General features: G+C 39.0%; 1 protein-coding gene across 1 annotated transcript in view; it reads left to right on the top strand.

Moving 5' to 3' along the window:
* Positions 1 to 22,215, top strand: part of LOC150083078 (uncharacterized) — a 305,874-nt gene that overhangs the window by 24,702 nt on the left and 258,957 nt on the right. The window contains exon 2 of the mRNA XM_090377773.1: positions 11,691 to 11,781. Coding sequence (XP_090233899.1) covers positions 11,691 to 11,781 — 91 coding nt within the window. The remainder of the gene's footprint in view (positions 1 to 11,690; positions 11,782 to 22,215) is intronic.

A 22,215-nucleotide genomic window follows, 5' to 3' on the forward strand; every position in this document is an offset into this window, starting at 1 on the left:
TGAGTTTGTAGTCTCTACTAACAAACCCTTGTTCCGGAGGAGTCTGATGTTCTTAACTTTCATTTCTTTATACTCGGTTTTGAGTGTGTTTGTCACCGCATTCCTAATGTCTTGACTGGACTGTATCACTGAGTTAGCAGTGGGTCTTAGGATTAGTATATTGCGTGGATCACCAGGTCGAGAGATCCAGGGGGTTTTGGCAGGCTCTGAATGGGCCACCTTCTGTGGTTCATTTGACATTTCTGTTGATAGTTGTCTAGGCTTTTCGCCCCGTCTTCCGGAATTAACTTTCTCCAATGGATGGGATCGCTCAGGATCAAGTCGGCCCCAATTTGATTTTGCAGCCTCTGCAAAAGTCGTTTTCATCAACGATTGATTTCCTCCATGGAACCTCCTGGGGAGAGTATATGTTGATCAAAAATATCTGCCCGACATTCTGTGCTGGTCGTCTTGGCCTTCAGCCTCTCATTATCTATTATTAGAGACATTGTTAGTGCCTCCATGTCAGCCCAAAGGCTGTGAATGAAATTTGATGCAGGTCTGAACGGATTACTTATCCCCTAAAACCAAGGGGATAAGTGGAAAGGAAAACTTCTCTAAAACATAGATAGTTTACAGATTCAGCACGCTGACGCCTTATTGTCTGCCTTGGAATTGATTTGAACAATCCCAATCCAACACAACTATTGCAGGTGATTAACCTGATTTTGGATACTCCATGGATACAATTTTGTCGATATCATCAATACAAAATTTGCAACTTGTGCTGTAAGGAGAGAAAGTGAAGAATTTTGGAGGGGTAGATTACGATCATTAAAACTAGTAACGAAAAAATAGTTTTTGGTTTATCTATTATGACACTGTAGAAATGTCCCTTTTTGACCAACAGTATTGCCTTTCTACCTGAATCTTTTTACAATAGATTTGTCTCAGTATACATCCTCTTCGATGGCGTTTCTATGACAACTTCGTTTCCTCTGTGGAAGCTGTTTAATGCAGAAAGCAGCCATGCAAGTGAAAAACAATTTGAACGCTCGCGCCAACATACGTGGTTGATGATGATGCTGGTGGAAGAACTACACAATTGTACACATCAATTGTCTCACTTCCATTCTGATGAATATCTGTTCATCCTTTTATAATTTAGCAATGGAGACAACTAATTCAATTGCGGCAGGACTAAGAATGCATTCCGTTTTGTATCCACACTGGGAAGTAGAGCCTTCGCAAAACTGAGGCATTTCTCTCGTACTCCATCCTGGAGGTGAATATTACCCTTTTCTTTCATACATCAGAGTATCTCTGGATCAGACTGGTACCTCTATGAATGTCTGTTGGGCATGCTTTCCTCCATATTTGTTCATTTTTGGGTGTGCTGTGTTTGATTATAAGATTTTTGGATCCTTTATAGATGTTTACAAACCCTTCCGAGGACATTTTCTACTTTCTCATGATGTTTACAAACCCTTCCGAGGACATTTTCTACTTTCTATTATATCCTAATAAAATTTTCAGAGTTTACATTTTAGCTTTAGCCTCGCCTATTCCCAACGACAAAGTTACAGGATGATCCGTCGCCATGTGATGGAAGGACACTAGGTGTTTCTCACAGCTATGATACCATGAATCTGTAAAGGTGAGATTTTTCATGCATGCTGTTCTTTAAAAGCACAGTGGAAAAGCATTACTTGGCATTCGCCTAATCCAAAGCGCTGGGGGAGAAACACGAATTGGTAACCATGTCTTCTAATTGTGACTTACCAGGTGGACAGTACTATTTTGGAAGGGTTATTAATTGAATAAACAGTAAGGTTCCAATGCTTTGTTCCTTGGTTCTAAATTTTGATAATTATTTTAATATTCAAGTAACAGAAAAGCTATTTACTTTTATCATGATTTAAACAAAAATTCTTCTGCAAGAATATGTTAATTGCTTTGAACAAACAAAGGGGAGGTACCATTTCCCTATTAGTAGGAAGAGCATCCTCCATTGCGAATGCGAAAAACATGCAATGATGATGTAATAAGAACTGTAATGAAAGCTCTGAACTCCTGAAGTGTTTTATTAATAATGTAGAAGAGATATCGGGTAGCCTGATTAAATTTAGGTGGACAGCCTACAAGCACCAATGCCCTCCCTAATGCACTTGCAGCAGCACTTAATATGCCCAGTCTGACAGAAATAGAGAACATGAATATTATTTCTGTAGTTCAAATACTCGCAAGGATCATCTAGATTCCAAATATTAGGGATTAGTATGATTGGTAGATTCAATCTGATCCTCTTAAGGCTAGCCCATCACTTTCTGCATTGAGGTCTAGGCTGCACCTCGTAGATAAATCATTAAACAAACTCCTTAAAAAAATTCATTCAGGATTTTTATACTAATTATGTAAAGTTGCTGAAGATAAGACATATTAGCGAAAACTTCGTGACTAGAGATGGACCATCCATTTTCTATCTCGGAACTTTAAATAAAATTGCTTCACCTGTACTAGCTCTCCCACGGAAATTTGCGCCTCAGGCATAAAGTTCTATATCAACTTTTCTTATGAGAATTTCTTCCCAAAGGAAAATTACTCATTGACAATGTTTAAAACGCATCTGCGAAGGAACTCTGTAACTTATGTACAGGATACGACAGAACACTAACGTCTAATACAGTTGAAATGTGCAGTTATGTCATATATAATTATGTGCTTACTTGCTTTTCTGTTGTAATTTTTCCCCAAAATTTATCTCTATGAATAATTATTTTTAAGCGAAGTTAGAATCTCTGAAATTAATGATTCCTATGTAAATGCCTTGCTCTTCCCTACACAGTTTGCCATTATCTGTAAATTTTATGGAGATTTTCATTACAGACTATACATATTAATTAATTAATTAATTAATTAATATTTATATTAAATAGAAAACATTGATATCTAAAGGATGTTTAGCATCACTGTATTTGAAGAAACGTAGCATTGTTTGAAGAACATAAGTAGGATCGTAATTTTTACAATCTGTAAAACGTTGCTCAGTATTTGCAAAGCAAATATGCTTAACTCCAGGAAAATTTGCTTTTCACTTGTTAAATTTATAACTTTTCAGAAATTGTGAAAAATAACTGCAACCATAATTTGCCACAATACACGCGAGCTATGCAGGAAAGCAACATTTAAGTTTCAGTCACACTGCTGAAGGTAGTACAGTATCACACAAATTTGTAACCCATTTCTTTAGTTACTAATTAAATTAAATTCTTTAAATAAAAAGGGTTAAATAAAATCCTTCAAGTAAGGAAGAAATCTCTCTCTCTCTCTAGACAGCTCGTACTTGAGTACGACACTTGAAATATTATTAATTTCTTCGTTTTATTTTAATTTATTAATAATCATTTATTTTTGTTTATAATTTTTGTAAAACATTGTGATCTGATGAAATTGATTGGCTGTGCAAGCCTTCTGTTCACAGACCAATCACGTAGAGTTAACTGCTGAGTTTATATGCCGTGTGGCAATAAAGTTCCCCGACTAGTGCGGTCGTGTTCGATGAGTTTTAAAATGAACAGAAGTGGTATGTTGTATTCAAACTTCCTCCAACAGATGGTGGTGCAGACCTTGTCCGGTAGGCCGACTTCGTGTCATGATTTTGCAATGCAACAACGAACAAATATCAAATCTTGCTTTAAACTGGAAAATCTGCATGAAAGTCGTACCAGTGTGTTTGAATGGTATAAGCGGTTCAAAGACGTACGTGAAGATGTTGACGATGGCCGAAGAAGTGGACGCCCATCAACCTCTTGAAATGAGGACAGAGTTGAAAAAGTTCGGGAAATTTTTGGGAAGAGATCGTCGTTTGACCCTCAGAATGCTGACTTACGAGTTGGATATGAATAAGGATATGATTGTTCAAATTCTACATGAAGATTTAAGAAAAAGGGAGATCTGTACACAATTTATCGCACATCCTGACGAATGAGCAGAAGCAACGAAGAGAGACATCATGCAAGGACTTCATCCAGACTTATGAAGACACTCCTAATTTCCTCAACTCTATCATCACTGGAAATGAGCGTGTTTAACTACGACCCGGAGACGAAGCGTCAAAGCATTCAGTGTTCTTCAAAATCATTACCAAGACCAAAAAAAGTTTCGTTTACAGAAGTCGAGGATCAAGATGTTGCTAATCTTATTTTTCGACAAACAGGTGTGATTCACAAGGAATTTGTACTTGAAGGAGAGAAAGTCAATGCTGAATTCTACGTACAGGTGCTTCAAAAACTATTGAAGCGGATTTCCCGAGTGATGTCACAAATTCGAGAGAAAGGCAACTGGTTCTTGTTGTATGACAATCTCCCGAGCTGAACATCATTCAACCAGGTGGTGATTACTTTGAATAAAACTATTTTTGAGCTCCTTCACTTTGTGTTCTTTATATTGCACCAATTCGGGAACTTTATTGCCACACTTCGTGTACGCGCGCGTATTGAAGGCAAAGTAGCCTTTCAGAGATGTCGCCTTGGTACTCGTTGTAGAAGAGTTTGCTCCGCTTTCGTTCGGAATAATCACTACCGTTTAGAATCTTCTGGACGAAAAACATGTAAGATAGCAGAGTAGGCAGTTAGTGCTTTTCACTATTTATAGCAAAATTCGCTCAATTCTGATTAATATCCAGTTGCGCTTCTAAATCTTTCCAATGATATGCGATTTGTCTTTATAGATGTGAAACTTTAGAGTGAGATCGAGGACAAAAATGTGTCCGCAGTCCAGTACCATGGGGTAAATACTTCATTTAAAAATAGTTGGTAAATTTATTCTATAAATTTACAGCATGTATGCTGTAATGGATTTGAAGGACTTCAATTTTTTGTTGAAGATGATTCGTATTAAAAATTTTTTTGCTCTGTAAACTTTGTGTAGTTAAAAACAGAAAATAAATAAATAAATAAATAAATTTTTCTGTTTATACTCCGGGACGACCAAACGGTCAGAGAAGTCGAGTGGATTTTAATCTGCTAATTTCGGAGCCCACTCTGCTGGTCCCATCCTATCAGTTCGTTATCCTCCAAATGTTTCATTAAATTAATTTCATTAATTTTCTAAAATTAATTTTAGATGACATCCAGCTGACCTTTGAATTTCCCCAGACTGTCAGCCTCTACCACCCACGTAAGTAACTTATTCCAGTAATTTATAACTAGCTGGCTAAAATAAAACTGGCTAAATATGCAATAGATTAGGAATAAACTAAAGGGATAAAAATTTAGGATTGCGTGGTTAGGTTCGTTTCAGGCTTGCGTTAGTGACCTTCAGAGGACGAACTGCGCTTGAAGTAACCATTTTCCAAGGACTAAATGTACGCCTCCTCTAATTGCTTTCCCAGTGTACTCTCTGAGATCCAATAAAGATAGTATTTGACGCTCAAAAAGAAAGGGACTTGTTTTAACAGTTTCCCTCTACTCATTTGTACTCTTAACTTTAAATTTTTGCAAACGTTAATTAACGAAGATCGAGTGACCCGATAACATCACTTACTTCCTGAGATTGACGATAGAGCCATTCTAGAATACAACGTATACATTTTAACTTTAAGGTCAAGTCGCTGTAAGATAGGTTAAAGCTTCAATATCTAAGAAAGTTTTCAAGTCTCTTAATGTGTTCCAGCTGCCTTATCTCTTTACTTACTTATTCATGAAAAGGGAAACCATCTTTCTTTTATATACCCAATAATGAGGTCTCAGTTTGCCATCTTTCTTTCTTTCAGAACACACACACCTTCCCTCGTGTCTACACGCTCTGCCGCGTGCTATAAATAGACCAGCATGGTTCAAAGAACTGCTGAGTGTTCTACCTCTCATCGCTTCTACCAAAGCATACAAGAATACTGTGGTGGACTTCAGCACTTGTAAACGTGCTTTCTCGCAAGGTTTATCTGTCTGCGAGTCACCAGCAGTCGTGAATTTTATGGTGCCTACACTGCGATCCTGTTACCGACTATTTTCTTCTCTTGGCTGCAATACGAGGCAACCAGTAGTTATTTTTGGTTACAAAACCATCTCATAAATCCGCATGAGGTCATTTGTTGTCTTTTATTATTTTTCTAAGGCCAAGAGGGATTATTTAAAAAAATAAGCTTAAATAGTTTAAAGAATTCCATAGTTTTACACTTTGCAACACTTGGATGTCGCCCACTTTAAAGTGAATGCGCTTAATTTTAGCTATTTTTGAAAGATAATGAGGAAATGGGAATGAAACACTCATTAATATTCAAACTGTGTGGTACAGTTCAGGATGGCTAAAACAGAAATGGAAAGACCACAGATGGGAAGGTTTTATCAACAAAATATTCGATTAATTGTTCTGCTTCTAAAAGTTTCAACTCCTTAGTTTTATTATAATCACTGCGCTGATAAATCTCCGAGTTATTATGTATAAATAACGCTTTTGAAACATAAAGATAATCCAATCCAGTACATAAACAATACTTGAAAGCACAAAAAAGAACACAACGTCAATGTCCTAGCCTACAGCTGTAATATTTTGAAATTAAACTGCGTCACATTCGTGCGCGAGATCGAGAAGGTAATAAGATCAGAAGAACGGCCTGACTCAGCCGAGTGGTCAAGAACTCGAGTGCAGTAGAACACACTCTTTCTCCTTATATAAATGTTTCAAGTCCGTGACTGCTAAATACGATTAACGAATGTGTTCATGATTTATTGTAATCCCCTCTGACTTGTGTTCGTGCCGGATTATAAAAAAAGAAACAAGAAAATCTTTTGACTCTCCTTTATAAATCTGTTTAGTTGCCATCTTTTAAATGTAACTGGCTGAGGACCCTAAAACTTAAATCGATGTCTTGTTCCTGCTTTAAAATAATCTAAACTTAATTACGTCCGTTTTAAATATTAACGAACTGTGGAGTTTGCTCTTTCTCAACATCTACAACTTGTGAAGATATTCTCGCACATTTCCATTTGATCTAATTCAACTTAAATTATTCTTAACTCTTATCAAATGTTTATTTATTTCACATGTTGTACCTAATTATAACTTATTACCATGTCTTATTTTTGTACTTTTTCCTTCCAATAAATTAACCAATTGTGATGTCATTAACCAAAACTTTTTTTAGGTCATACATTTTGATTCGTTGAAATAATGAAAATGATATTTTTATTACATTAATGCAATAAATGATATCTATAAACAACACGAATTTATCAGATAAGTTCGTTCATTGTATGGCAGACTGCATTGCAGATAATTTATAATTTTAGTGAGTAGAAGTTCATTTAATGTCAAGTGGACTAGAACCATCCCGAAATGAAAAAGGGGTTACAATTAGCCAAATTCTACTGAAAAGTAACTAAAATACATTTCTTATACCGCAGACTTGTAAAGGTTCCCAATTCACTGAGTGTATAGGGTGGAAACCAATCCGATAACTTTAACCGATTTGGACTGAATTGGTCTAGGATCCTCCAGCTGCAATGCCCAGAAGTCGGGTTCAGATACGATCCCGATCATTATCTTGTCAGAAAATACTAGACTTCTCCTCTTGTGAATAATGGCTGGAAGACGTTTGATATCAAAGGTTGCCGCCATTTGAGTGGTCCTTAGTGCAGAAAAAAAGTCCAAAAGGCCCATATCAAAGCCAGCTCAGAATCTCCATCTGAGATGCGTCGCTGCAGTTGATATCCAGAATTCGACATCATAGAGAGCGACAGAGTAGACACAGGTCTTAATTAATGTATCTGCACCCGACAGGTTGGCTTACACGTGTGAAAGTTGCTTTAATCACTTTCACACGTGTGGTTCTATTACTGGACTCGGCAGAACTTAATTTGCAGGCAATCTGTGTGTGTTGGAAGAAAAGAGCTTCTGGTCAAAGACAACACCTAGATTGGCGTGTCGTTGGACAACAGAGGTTATGGGTCCTCGTAACATAGTCGCACTGTTATTGGATTACGTTTGGGAGCGAATCAATTGTTTCGACTCAAGGATTGATGAGAAAACTGAAGCCGGACAAGTAGCCTTCAAGTTTCGGGAAATTTTGGTAGATCAAGTCGTTGATATCTTCCCACAGCTGATGGTAGTGAACAATTTTTTATCATCATCTAGGTGATCATGATACTCGTGTCTGTCAGAGAAGGCACAAAAACAGCTGCGAAAAGGATAGCGGACAGGACCAGAACCCCACCAGGTTAATTACAGCTTAAACTCCATCCAGCTGTAATTATCCTGGTGAAGTTCCGATTACCATCCTGAACTTGATAGAACATGAAGAGTGCTCTTGTTACTATGTTAACAAGACATTTGTTCTCTTCTTTGATACTTTCATATTTTAGATTTACCTTCGAATGTTCACTTACTATACACCCGTATTCACAAAGTGGTAGATCCCTTTCAGAAAAAGACAGACATCTCTTTATCAATTAATGTGTGCCGACCGGGCTAGCCGAGTGGGTAAAGTACCTGCCCGGCAACCCAAAGGTCGCGGGTTCGATTCCCGCCTCGGGCTTGGATCAAAGTACTGCAAAAACCTTGGGAGGTGCAATATGGCCACAGAAGCCGATGCGCCAACAACTACCAAATCAAAAAAAAAAAAAAAAAAAAATCAAAAAATCAATTAATGTTATTTTACAAGGAAATGTGTGGTACAATAAGCTTTCTATTATTTCAGATTGATCACTGTGAGTGGCAGATTGTTTCATATGGAACTCTATAGTGCGATGCGTCGAAAATTCAAAAGGCATGTGAAAACTTTAGGGTAATTTTCTCTATGAGCTCTAAAATGCAAGTACCATCATTGCGAACGTCAGGGATTCATCTGCCACACGAGTGAAAATACTTGCTCAACAAGAATGGACGTAAATGATCAAAAATTCAAGAATTTATATCAGTCTATTTTAGGAGTAATGCCAGTATTTAGATGATTTAGTGGTCGATATAAAACTCCGTACCAGAAAGTCAGCCAAGGACGGGAACTTTCGTTTAATGACTTGAATTTAGAAATAAATCGAAGGATTCTCAACATAGCAACTTGCGCTGCATGAACAGCAATATAGAGTTGACAGATGGTTGGGGATTCTAGCATGAAGTAAGGTGTTTGGATGCACATAAATGTCCATTTGTTACAACAGAGTTTCGCTTTCGATTGCTGTGCAGTCATATAGACGCTTTCTTACTAATAAAAAGTTTCCTACGTATTGCGGTGCTCATTAGCGAGATTACGCATTAGAAACCAGATCCCTCTCCTTCTATAAATATTTTCTGAGGATATTTGCTCTACTTTAAATTATGTACTTTAACTATTTAGTCATTGAACTAGACAGACGGAATGGGATAGATTTTATTGCGATTAATTATTTCACGACAGGACAGCACTGGATTTGAATTAATCTTTATTGTACCTAAAGGTATGATACAATGTACCTGTCACGGCATGCTGTCAGGAGTTTCATATGGATAGTAATAAAATAAGAAGATAAATATATAAAGATTTACTTGGAGTACTCACAACTGAGAGGAATACACCAAGCACACGTCTAAAGCACTTAAGAAAGACGATGGGTACCCCTCTGAAGTTATACGCTGCTTGACAAAACTAACACAACACGTAGAAAACGTGGTGTAACTCGTGCAGCTTGCGATGAAGCGAGACAAAATTTGGTATGGTGGCGTAAAATAGAATAAGGATGGAATGAGGAGATAGCGAGAAACTTCGGTCAGTTATAAAGCACATTTATAGGGGTTGTAAAAGGATAAAAAAAGGTCGAAATACAGAAGTCGATACAAATGGTCACATGACATCAGTTCGGCGTATGATTCCGTCCAACGGCTAAACAGGCCTGACAGCGGTGAACCATGCTCGATAAAAGGGTGTCTATACGATTCTTCGGCAACAAATCCCATTCTTTCGCCAGCACAGACCTTTCTTCAACAGGTGACCGAGGAGTTGACTGTCGGCGTGCAATGGGGCGTCCCACACGTTCGATCGGATTTAAGTCTGATGATAGTGCTGGCCACGGCAATCTTTGAATATCCTCAGTTTCAAGATATTCTTCCACCACTTGAACTCTATGTGCAGTAGCGTTGTTGTGAATCTATTCTCTGTAGCTCTATCAAAACCATGGAGGAATGTGGTCGTTGATCATTATTCAGCCCCACAGAGAACACCGCCTCCACCGTAAGTGTTCCTTTCTCTGATGTTGGAGGGATGATATTGCATTCCTCGTTGTCTGAAGATGAAATAGCGTCTAGAATCTGTTTGTAGTCTAAAAGGGGACTCATCAGAGAACAGAACTGCACCCCATTTGTCAGGACTCCAATCCAAGTCACATGTTCATGGCACCAGTTTGCACAAGAACTCACTTCTTGTTCTTTTCAATTTAAGTGAACTCACTTAGGTTGTAGATCGATTTAGCATTAGTAAAGGCATGTGATGCAAGAAAGCCAGCTTATATAGCATCAACCAAAAAAAAAAAAAAAAACACCTTTCCATTTCACCCATCCATTCACTCCAAATGTTTGTCTAGTTATGCCGTGAACCTATTTAAGTTTTTCCCCTCCACTACGACAGATGGAAGTCTATTCCATCTATCAACCACCCGCTGGCTAAAGACAAATTTTCACACATCTATTCTATAATTGTATTTTTTCAATTTGAATTTGTCCCCTGATATGAGTAATCTGAGCAAGAGGAAGAATCCTATCAGCATTGAGCATGCTCAAGCCATTCAAGGCTTAATACACGTCAATAAGATCGCCTCGCAGGTGCCTAGTCTCCACACACTGTAATTTGCAAAATTTAAGCCTTTCTTCATAAGTGCAACCCCTTGTTCCATTCAATAATCTTGTTGCCCTTCTCTGTACTCTACTCGTTCCAACAGCTCTACATCCTTCCTTCCTAAAATGGGGCCTCCATACCCGTATGCAGTACTCAAGGTGTGGCCTGACCATTGCCTTATACAAGGGGATAATCACCTCCTTATCCCTGCTAGCAAAATTTCTATATATCATTGACAAGACACCATTAGCTACTCTTGCAGTCTGTCTGCACTGCTCAGAACACTTCATATCTGACTGCACAATAACTCCCAGGTCCTTTTCATTCTCCGCTACCCTGAGTGTAGTACCACACAGTTGGTACGTTCCTCTGCGGTTACTTCTACCCATATGCAGTATTTTACATTTGTCAATGTTAAACTTCAGTTGCCACCTCTCCAACCTTCGTATCGTCTGCAATCTTAGACATTAACCCTGATATATCTTCATCAATATCATTGATAAATACAGAAAACAACACTGAACCCTAGGGGACTTCACTAATAACATTAGTCCACGAAGAGCAGCACCCATTAATTACCACTCTGTCTTCTCGCACTCAACCATCCTTTTATCCATTTCAGCAACTTTCCCTTAATGCCATACTGCTATAGTTTGTACAGTAGTCGTCCATGTGCAAGAATATCAAAAGCTTTCCTAAAATACAAGTATATGATATCAAAATTATTTTTTTAATCCAGTTCCTTTGTGACCATATCTGTAATTACTTGTATCACCCTTTGATCTCCATTTATGAATTGGGGTCACTAAACGTGAGATATAATGTTTTAAATTAATAATTTATTAGTTAATGAAAAAAAATTTGGAATATAAGATGAAAATCCATTCTCACCGATGCATTTTATTTCCAGGAAGTATTACATGGAGATACAGCGACGAGAAGATGAATTCGACATATCAAGGAAGAAGTTGTCGTCTCCAAAAAAGCTCGACTTTCGCAGTGTAAGTTATTTGTCAATCTTCATTGCCTTGTATCCAATTCAATAATAATTGTTGTTCTTATTGGAGATAAATTCGATTCACCTTACAAGACACATTACAAATTCCATTTCCTCTTCTTTGTTGGCAGTCAGTGGCTGAGGATCTGTTTGATGTATAATTTTAGGCCCTTTGGAAATCCATACATAAAGGTATGATTCCAGTTAGCGACCACATCAATCAATTATGCATTAACGGTCTCGAGTTTTGCAACTACAAGGATAAATCCTATATTATTCAAAAAGTCTCAACCAAGAATTGAGTTTGATGTTAAACAAAATTTAATGAATTATTTTTAATTAGATACTGCTGTTGTCGGTGTGTGTCGTTATGCGAGGGAAATTACTGTATCTTTACTCCTACCAATCTGACTGCTAGAGCATTAACTATTTCCTAATTTTAATTCTTTGTATGTATTTCCAGAAACATCGATAGTTTCACTTTTATCGATGGCTTCCTTGAAAAATAGTGGACAGTCTAATTTTAATTAAAGTATTACTTGATTTAAATGTTATCTTTCTGTACACTTACTCCTTTTTGTGTACACATTTCCACTCTGATCAATAAACAACGCTGTACACATGCATCCTTGTTTCTTCGGTGCTTGGTATCAATTAGCTATTGTTATCACTAACTGAATCCCGAAGTGATCACAATAAGGTGCCCACCCACTGTATCCCATTTTAATTTAATGATAGTTGTCCAATGTGCATAAACACTTGTTATAGACTAAAGTCAGGGATAATTTTTTTCTGGTAATCCACGATGAAGATGAAACCACAGATAGTTTTATCAACCGATAGTTGCTAGCAGGGAAAAGGAAGTGATTATCCTTTTGTATAAGGCAATGGCCAGACAACGCCTTCAGTACTGCATACAGGTCTGGGGGCCTCATTTTGGAAGAGTGTAGAGTTGCTTGAGCGTGTGCAGAGAAGGGCAACAAGGTTGGTGGGGAGAATGAAGTGGTCCTCTTACCAAGAGAGGCTTAAGTTCTGCAACTGCTTGAGACTAAGCACCTGCGAGGTGATCTGATTGAGATGTATAAGACCTTGAACGGGTTGAGCAAGCTAAATTCTGATGAGATTCTTCCGCTTGCTCAGATTGAAGCCGAAATAGCTCAGTTGGGAGAGCATTAGATTGAAGATCTAAAGGGCTATGGTTCGATTCCGGGTTTCGGCAAAATGTAGGGGGGATGTGAGTAATACTGACACGCGTTTGTCTGATAATATTGGTCAATGTAACTCTTGCACATACCTTAAGAGTTCTTATCTGTTACCCCAACTGGACGTATTATCTAGATGTTCTGGGGGCAAAGACGTTTCACGTGAGCGGGTAGCTAATATCAGGGAAGAGAGCCTAAAAAACTTCAAGGGTTGTGTTAGGGTTGTTAAATATACAAGAACATAGTGTGCATAGTGTTAGGGTCAGGCGCCACCTGTGATTTCTCACATCTGCGCCATATGTACGCTGTGAAGAAATACAGAACTACTGTAAATGCCAGAAAAGTGTTGTCTGTTGTATATGACATATTGCGTTAGGTTCTGTTGGGTGTCCTGGCATTTGGCCGCAGGGCCCCTGGTGGGACCTCACGTTGCCCGCACACACCGCTAGGAGGTAGCCAGGCTGCCCATTATTCTCTGGCTAGTCTCCGCCAGGGTCGCCTGAGCGTCCTGGACGAAGACCAAGTTAAAAAAAAAAAAAAAAAAAAGAAAAAAGAAAAGAGAAGAAGAGAAGAGAAGGTCTGGGGAACAAGAGGAAGAGCGATCTGAATGTGAGGAACAAGCTAAAGTGGACAGATAGAGAAGGCAGTCCACCCGAGTAAGGAGAAATAGGGGATGGGTAGAGGGATCAAAAGTCACAGGGGCAGGCGCCACTGTGCGAGTGCCAAAGGCCAAGCACTCTCTGGGAGTCAGCTTTTCAAGGAGTGCCAACCATGATGATGCCAGCATAGTATTTTAATCTTCAGTCTTACTCTTTTATCAGTTTGGGAAATTGCTATCCGACCCCAGTTTGTGTTTGCACTTGAAGGTCGTTGTTCTGAGCAGCTCTAAGTTCCACAAACTTTGCCCGTCTGATGGTAAAGACAGCTTGTGCGTAACTCGTTAAGGCTTTGTATGTCGTTTCATTCTGAAGCAGGTATGTTTCATGATTACGAGGGTTCTCCTGGATTTCAGTTAAAAATTTGAGCCTACAATCATCGTAAGCTGGGCACTCATACATGAGATGCCCCCATGACTCCTCTTCGCCACAGTGGCAGAATGGATTGCTTTCAATTCCCATTGCTGTCAATTTTTGTTGATAGGGCCCATGTCCTGTGATCAGGAATGTAACTTGCAGACCAGGTGAAAACCAGGAAGGAGACTTCGGGAAAGTCATGTCAATGGATGGGAGGAATCTTCTGGTAATTTCTCCTTTGGGCGTGGTTTCCCATGAATGCTGCCAAATTCCTTGAAGGTGTGTGAAGATACGTTTTCTTTCTTGTTTCAGGTCATTGGTAAGTTGCAGTTGAAGATTTAACAACTGTGTCGGAATTCCCTTCTTTAATCGATGGTAAAGTCCCCTTTTAATCACCTCAAGATAGAGTGGCAAGCATCCAGTAATAGCCTGTAGGGCAGGGGTGCTGACAGTGCGACATGCCCTGCAGATAGATAACATCATGAATCTTTGTATTGAGTCAAGTTTACGCTTGTTCTTTTCCAGGATAGCCTTTGTACACCAAACTGAGGCTCCATAACACACAATTGGGAGAAACGCCGCTTTATAGATGAGTGACAAAGCTTTATGCTTCAAACCCCAGTCCGCTCTGCTGACTCTTCTTATCATAGCCGTATACTTTCGGATTTTTGTGGATAAGTACTTCAGATGAGAGTGAAAGGTAAGACCGGTGTCAATGTAGATTCCCAGGTATTTGCATACAAGAACAGTAAATCTTAATCCCAGAACAGTAATCCCAGGTATTTGCATACAATATACAAGAACAGTAAATCTTAATTGTTTATACAGTAACGTTAGAAGTGTCGTCAATAAAATGAGCGAATTCGACCTGCTGGTTAAAACAAGTAACGCGGACATAATAGGGCTTACAGAGACGTGCCGCCCGGAAATAGGGGATGATGAGTTTCAGTACGGCTTGTATAATGTATTTAGGAAGGATAGGTTAGATAGAAGGGGTGGTGGGGTAATGCTTCTTATCAGAAGCAGCCTGAGTGCGACGATAGCTTTCCCGGATTCAGACATTTCGCATGCTAGTATAGAGTCTGTATGGTGTGAGATAGTTGGAAACAAAATTATAATGCGAGTAGGAGTAATTTGCAGTCCATGTGATTGTGAAGATTATGGCGAAAGCCTCTACATGCAAATGGAATGGGCAAGTAAGCGTCAATGCCTTATTATGGGTGATTTCAATTTGCCTCTAATTGATTGGAGTAAATGGGAAGGAAACTCGACATGGGGAACAAAATTTTTAAATCAACTAGATGACTGTTATTTGTATCAACATGTCAGGGAAAGTACTAGAGAAAAGAATATCCTAGACCTCATCATCACACATGAATCAGATGACATAACAGGGCTGACAGTAGAGGAACCAGTAGCAGGAAGTGATCACGGAGTTCTACGGTGGATGATGACGAGAGAGGTAGCAGAAGTAAAAGGCAAAGGAATGGGTTTTAATTTCAGAAAAGGAAATTACGATGCCTTAAGGTACTACATGGCCTCTATTAACTGGGTAGATATCGCGCAGAGAATGAATACAATTGAACTGTGGTACGCTTTTAAAACATTAATCACAGATGCCTTGAATGCGTATATACCATTAAAAAAATACTCCACGAGGAGGGTTCCAAGTTGGATGAATAGTGAAGTTGCCGCATTACTTGAGCAGAAAAAGGTGGCATGGAAAGGTTACAGAGCAATAAAAAGTACTGAAGCCTATAATAGCTACAAGGTGATGTGTAATAGGCCACAGAAAAGGTTCGACAGGCAAAGGCAGTTTATGAGAAATCACTAGCAAACAGAGCAAAGAGGGGGGATAAAGAATTCTTCACATATATAAATGCCAAGAAGAGCAGGACAAACCAGATCGGACCTTTACGTAAGGGAAAGGGGATAGTAATAAATACACCAGCTGCCGTTGCAGATGAACTCAACAGTTATTTTGCATCGATATTTACAAATGAAAAGCCTTTTGTGGCGATGGGAAATTGTGGGAGCGAAGTTAAAAAATATGTAATTAATGATATTGAAATTTCGCAAGATTATTTAATGAAAAAACTTTCAAGCCTACAGACTAGTAAGGCTCCTGGAGTTGATGGAATATACCCTATAATCTTGAGAGAGGCGGCAAGCCAGTGCATTGAACCATTGAGGCTAATTATGCGAGCATCACTAGACTCTGGGGAGATTCCCTTGGATTGGAAAAGTGCAAATGTATCTCCCATACGTAAGGGTGGCTCTAAAAGTGAAGTTGGAAATTATTGACCTGTCAGTCTGACTTCAGTAGTAGGGAAAATCATGGAGGCAATGATCAAGGGTGGAATTCAGGATCATTTGGATCGAATTGAAATTCTCAAGGATACTCAGTATGGTTTTGTAAAGGAAAAATCATGTTTAAAAAATCTGGTTCGCTATTTCGAAAGGGTCACTCACGAGCTGGATTTAGGGAATAATTTCGACATTGTTTATTTAGATTTCAGCAAAGCTTTTGACTCAGTCCCACATGAGCGGTTGCTTTATAAGCTGAAACAGGTTGGAATCACTGGGAAAAATCCTTGGATGGATAGAAGGATGGCTTCAGGGCAGGAGGCAGAGGGTTGTGATAAATGGCTATTCCTCAGATTGGGTTGATGTAAGAAGTGGGGTTCCCCAAGGATCAGTATTAGGACCACTGTTGTTTTTAATTTTCATAAACGACATTGATGAGGGGATAGAGGGCGTGATGTCTAAATTTGCAGATGATGTTAAAATTGGTAGAGTAGTTAATGATCACTGTCAAGCTGAGCTTCTTCAGAGAGACCTAGATAGACTTCAGGAATGGTCAGAAAAATGGCAGCTGTGCTTTAATCCAACAAATTGTAAGGTATTACACCTGGGAAACAGTAATCCCAAAAAAACTTATTCACTTGGTGGAGTTTAACTAAACCCAGTACTGGAGGAAAGGGACTTGGGTGTTACGATACGGTCAGACATGAAATTCTCTGAGCATTGTAAACAGGTTGCAAGGAAGGCCCATGGTGTCCTATCGATGATCTATCGAACTTTTGCAAGTAGAGATAGGGACGTGATAATCCCATTGTATAAGGCTTATGTTAGACCCCACTTGGAATACTGTGTTCAAGTATGGAGACCGCACCTAAAGAAAGACATCGAGCTAACTCACCTGGTGAGATCGGCAAAAGGGCGTCTTTATGAAGAAAGACTTCGAATATGTGGGTTGCAGAGTTTGGAAATTAGACACCTTAGAGGAGATTTGATTGAGGTGTTTAAGGCTGTGAGAGGCATCAGTAAAATGAATGAGGACGGAATTTTCAAGATTATAAATGATGCTAGAACTAGGAGACATAAATTCAAGTTACGGGGGGAAATGTTTAGATTGGACTGCAGGAAGTTCTATTTTAGCCAGCGAGTTATAAATTACTGGAATAAGTTGCCTTCATGGGTGGTAGAGGCCGACAGTTTGGGGAAATTCAAAGGTCATCTGGATAGTACTTTCGGGTAAGGGAAGCGCATAGGATGATAGGTTTAATTTCCTTTTTTATTATTATTTTTATTTATTAATTATTATTATTTAGTTATTTATTTTATTTTATTTATTTTTATTTTTTTGTTTTTATCATTGTTTTGTTCGGATTTTTTTTTTTTTTTTTTGGCTGGTGCAGCATAAGGCTTTCTTGCACCATGCGGCTGTTACTAATACTAATTATATATCTGAGGGGGCATAAATTCAAATTGAGGAAAGGCAGTTGTTGAACAGATGTGCGGAAATTTGCATTTAGCCAGAAGGTGGTTAATTGCTGAAACAAACTTCCATAATGTCGTGGTGGAAGTTGATAGCTTAAATAAGTTCAAGGAGGAACTGGACAAACTTTTAGAGGGAATGGTTGCGTGAAATTGTTTTTTGACTGATGCTACATTCGATGCTCATATGCTTGCTTTCTTGCATCACATTCCTCTATTACTATTAAGGGGAAGAACTTAGTGTATAAATTTTGGAATAATTGAGGATGGTACTTCAATCTTTGGTCATTCCTTTTTAAATTTGTATTGTCTGTTACGACATAAATATTTTCCTCTTCAACGTAGGTTAAACAAGCTGTCTTTTAACAGAATTAATTTCACACAGGTTGGAGTTCAACCTCAGGTAATTTATATCGAGTACCTTTAAAAGAATTCTTTAATATCCTTTAAGTAAAATTATTCGAAATAGATAGGATCTCTTGGTATTATATTTATTGTTGAGTTTTTCTAGTACACAAGAATTTCATTAGGGATAATTTAACCCGATGCAAACAAACAATTATGTAAGTCAGTTTTTCAATTTATTCTGAAATGTGAATAACCAGACACATTAAGGACTACCCACTGCACACGTGTACTTCACTGCGGTTAAATTGGAAGTTACTTGAAAGGGAAGATGCGGTAGAGAAAAGAAAAATTACGCATTTTGTCAAAATACGTACAAAAGAATGTACATCTGAACTTTTCACGGACTCCAGATGTCAGCACAGTCTATCGCTGATTAATACCTTTTGTGTGTGTGTTGTGGATCAGTTAACCTCGGATGTACGTGTTTCGCCGGCACTGGAATTCGAATGGAATGTCTTGCATTTCGGAATATTGCAACAGCTGTACTTATCGATCAGCTATAAGGAGGAATGACGTCATGAGATACGTAAGTGCTGGAATGCAGCTCAAGAAACGGAGCATCTTATCTATCAAGCTGTCGTCGCTCGGAAACTAGGGCATATCTTTAATATTATAGTTCGATGCCCAAATCTTTCGGCTTAGAACAAAAACCGGGCAAAAAACATGAAATAAAGAAAACCTAGGACCCCCGAGTGCCAAGCGATCTTTCTAGTGCGATTTTCTAGCGTTTTTCCTAGGGCGAGTACTAGTGCTTTCATAAACCCGCCAACGCCCGCAACGTTACTGCTTCCCTCGCTGAGCAATGTCACTGCTCTCCTCTTGTAGGCGCCTTCATAACCAGGTGGGCAGGAGCAGCAGTGCGTAGCACACGCTTCTTGATTAGACCGGGGTTCGAGCCCGTCACCACGAAATACAGAGGATGCAGAAAGGTCAGGGAACGACCAACGCATTCCCAGAGCAATATAGCCTTAGTTGCTAATGCTCCTAAAAACCAAAATAACAGCTCTCCTCTTGTGCTGATCGCTTGGTCACTGATTGGCACTGCTCCTGTCTCCACGTGGCGGGGCAGGTAATCTCGGAGAAGGAATTTCCTCTTCCAGTGCTATAAAGGAGCAACGATGGATTGCAATGAATATCCATCTGTGGAGCCCACAGGCGGCAAAGTTGTTAGCTGTGTCTCAGAACATAAGTCGAATCGTTCGAAGAGACTTCGGACGGAAAAACAGATTTCAGATATGCCAGCATTTCTTATAATGCACTCATTTTCCACACAACCTGTCGGCAAGCTATCGCCTTTTCTGATACAGAAATGTTTAGAATCGGTTGTTGGATCCCTAAAATGGTGAAGCGTCTCCAATCTGGAGACCTTTTAATCGAAACTTCGAATACATCTCATTAAAAAAAAAATTGTTAAATTTAACAACATTCAACAATATTTAAGTGTCAGTTACACCCCATAACACCCTGAATACGTCTAAAGGCGTTATCAGTGAATGAGACTTACTAACTGTCCCTGAAGAAGAAATAGTACAAGAGCTTAGCGAACAAAAGGTGACACATGCTCGGAGAATAATGACCAAAAAAGATGGCAACCTACTGCCAACTAGGTCCATTATTTTGACGTTCAGCACTCCGAATCTTCCATCTTCTGTCAAAGCAGGTTAATTAAACTGCAAGATTCGACCTTACATCCCGAATCCCATTCGCTGCTTTAAGTGCCAGAAGTACGGCAATGCACAGACTGCATGCCGAGGCGATGCTCTGTGTCCTATTTGTGGCTCCAAGGAGAGTGTACAGCTTCCTCAAACTGTAAAGGAAGCCATCCTGCATTTTGTAAAGCATGTGACCTCTGGAAAACAGGAAAAAAAATCCAGAAATATAAAGTGGAGCATAAAGTCACATATCCTGAAGCAAGAAAGCAAGTGCTGTGAACCATGCCTAGCAGATCATACGCATCAGTAACCAGAAGTAGCCGCTCACTTGCAACACAAACAGATGTCTCCAAAGAACCAAGCAGTTCTTTTTCCACCTGGGCCAAAACTGCGCTAACATCCAAAAAGAAACTTACAATCAATGAGACCAGCAATACGCCAATTAGAATCCCAACTGATGCCATCTCATCATTGCCCAAACCAGAAAAATCAGCAAATGTTGAAGGTCAGGAAAAAGTGAAACAATGCAATAGGAAAATAGAAATTGATACTCAACCAGAGGATGAAGAATCAGTTTTAGAATTATATGCTAATGATACCATAGAAACACGACGCCCAACCTTTTCAAGGAATGAAAAATCAAAACAAAGCAGACTGAAGCCTTCTCAGAAAACACAGTCAGGTCAATCTTCCTCAATCAAACCCAAACAATGAATAAATTCATACAATGGAACTGTAGAGGATTACGCAGTAATTTTGATGACCTGAGTAATTTACTTTTTTCAAACAAATGCAGTAGGTGTATGCTTACAGGAAACATTTCTATCACCAAAAGTCTCTCTCAGATTCAAAAATTACACCATGTTTAGACGAGACAGAGATTCTGATGGTCCTGCTCGTGGAGGGGTAGCTGTTCTTGTAAAATCTAATATACCATCAAGGCATCTCCAGCTACAAACCTCCTTAGAAGTTGTAGCAGTTCGGATGGCAATGGGAATATCATTAACGCTTGCATCCATTTATATCTCACCCAATTATCCTTGCTCCCAGACTGAACTTGACAATATAATCGCACAACGGTCGCCTCCTGTCTGTTTATTAGGTGATTTTAACGGCAACTATCCATTGTGGGGATCTTCCACCATGGATAGGAGAGGTCTCTGCTGAATTCTGGCTCTCCAACTCATATACAACTACCTACAGGTACTACCTCAGCCATAGACTTATCCATCTGTTCAGCATCTCGTGTCATGTCCTAAAGGCCGTACTTCTTGAATTTTTATAAAGCAGCAGAGTGGGTAAACTACTCAACTTGTGGCCTACTCGACACACAATATGTTCAACAACAACAACATATTGATGACGTAACTGACCACATTACCAGCCAAGTCTTATCTGCAGCAGAAATTTCCATCCCAAAATCAGACCAATGCAAGCAAGAGTGGTAGAATGCGGATTGCTCTAAAGCGAAAGTAGAAAAAACCGTGCTTAGAACCAGTTCCGCAAATGCCCAACTACTGCCAATCTAATTTTATACAAAAAACTCAGAGCAAAAGCAAGGCAAATTAGGAAGAAAGCAAAACGTGACTCCTGGATCAACTTTGCATCAACTATTAACAAAAATACTGACACTCGAATTATATGTAAAAAAATACAAGCTCTCAATGGAAAATTTCCTCCGCAGCAATCTCCGATAATACAATGGAATGGGCAGGACCTATCCTCTTCTACTGACATTGCTAAAGAAAGATTCTGATAAAATGCTTTATCAGAATCTTTCTATAACATTTCCGCATCCTCTTCTTATATCACCTCCTTTCAACGCATTAAAACTGTTGAGGAACGTCATAAATTTAATTTTTAAACTAGACTCTCACTTCCGTATAACCAACCCTTTTCTATAGCTGAACTCAAAGAATCCTTGAGAAAGTCTCCAAATGGTGCAGCAGGACCAGACGGCATTCACTACAGTATGCTGAAGCATCTATGTGAAGCCGATCTCTACATACTATTACTCTTTTATAACCGGATCTTCTCAGAAAATACATATCCTATCTCATGGGATCATTCCTATATTTGTGCTATTTTAAAACCAGGTAAAGATCCTTCCATAGTTGAGAATTACAGACCAATATCTTTGACAAGCTGTTTGGGAAAAATCTTTAAATGGCGCATAAGAGGCTCATCTGGGTTCTAGACTCCCAAAACGTTCTTTCCGATCACCAATATGGCTTCCGTAAAAACAGATCTACCCTAGATTTACTACTCAAAATTGAATCTAACATACGTAACGCTTTTGTCATGAGACAACATTTAGTGATGGTGAAGCTAGACATTCAGAAAGCATTTGATACCACTTGGCGTCACGGTATTATTAAAGATA

Source organism: Mastigoproctus giganteus, chromosome 7, assembly GCF_048544385.1.
Source record: "Mastigoproctus giganteus isolate SK-2022 chromosome 7, ASM4854438v1, whole genome shotgun sequence".
In the NCBI taxonomy this organism is placed as follows: Eukaryota; Metazoa; Arthropoda; class Arachnida; order Uropygi; family Thelyphonidae; genus Mastigoproctus; species Mastigoproctus giganteus.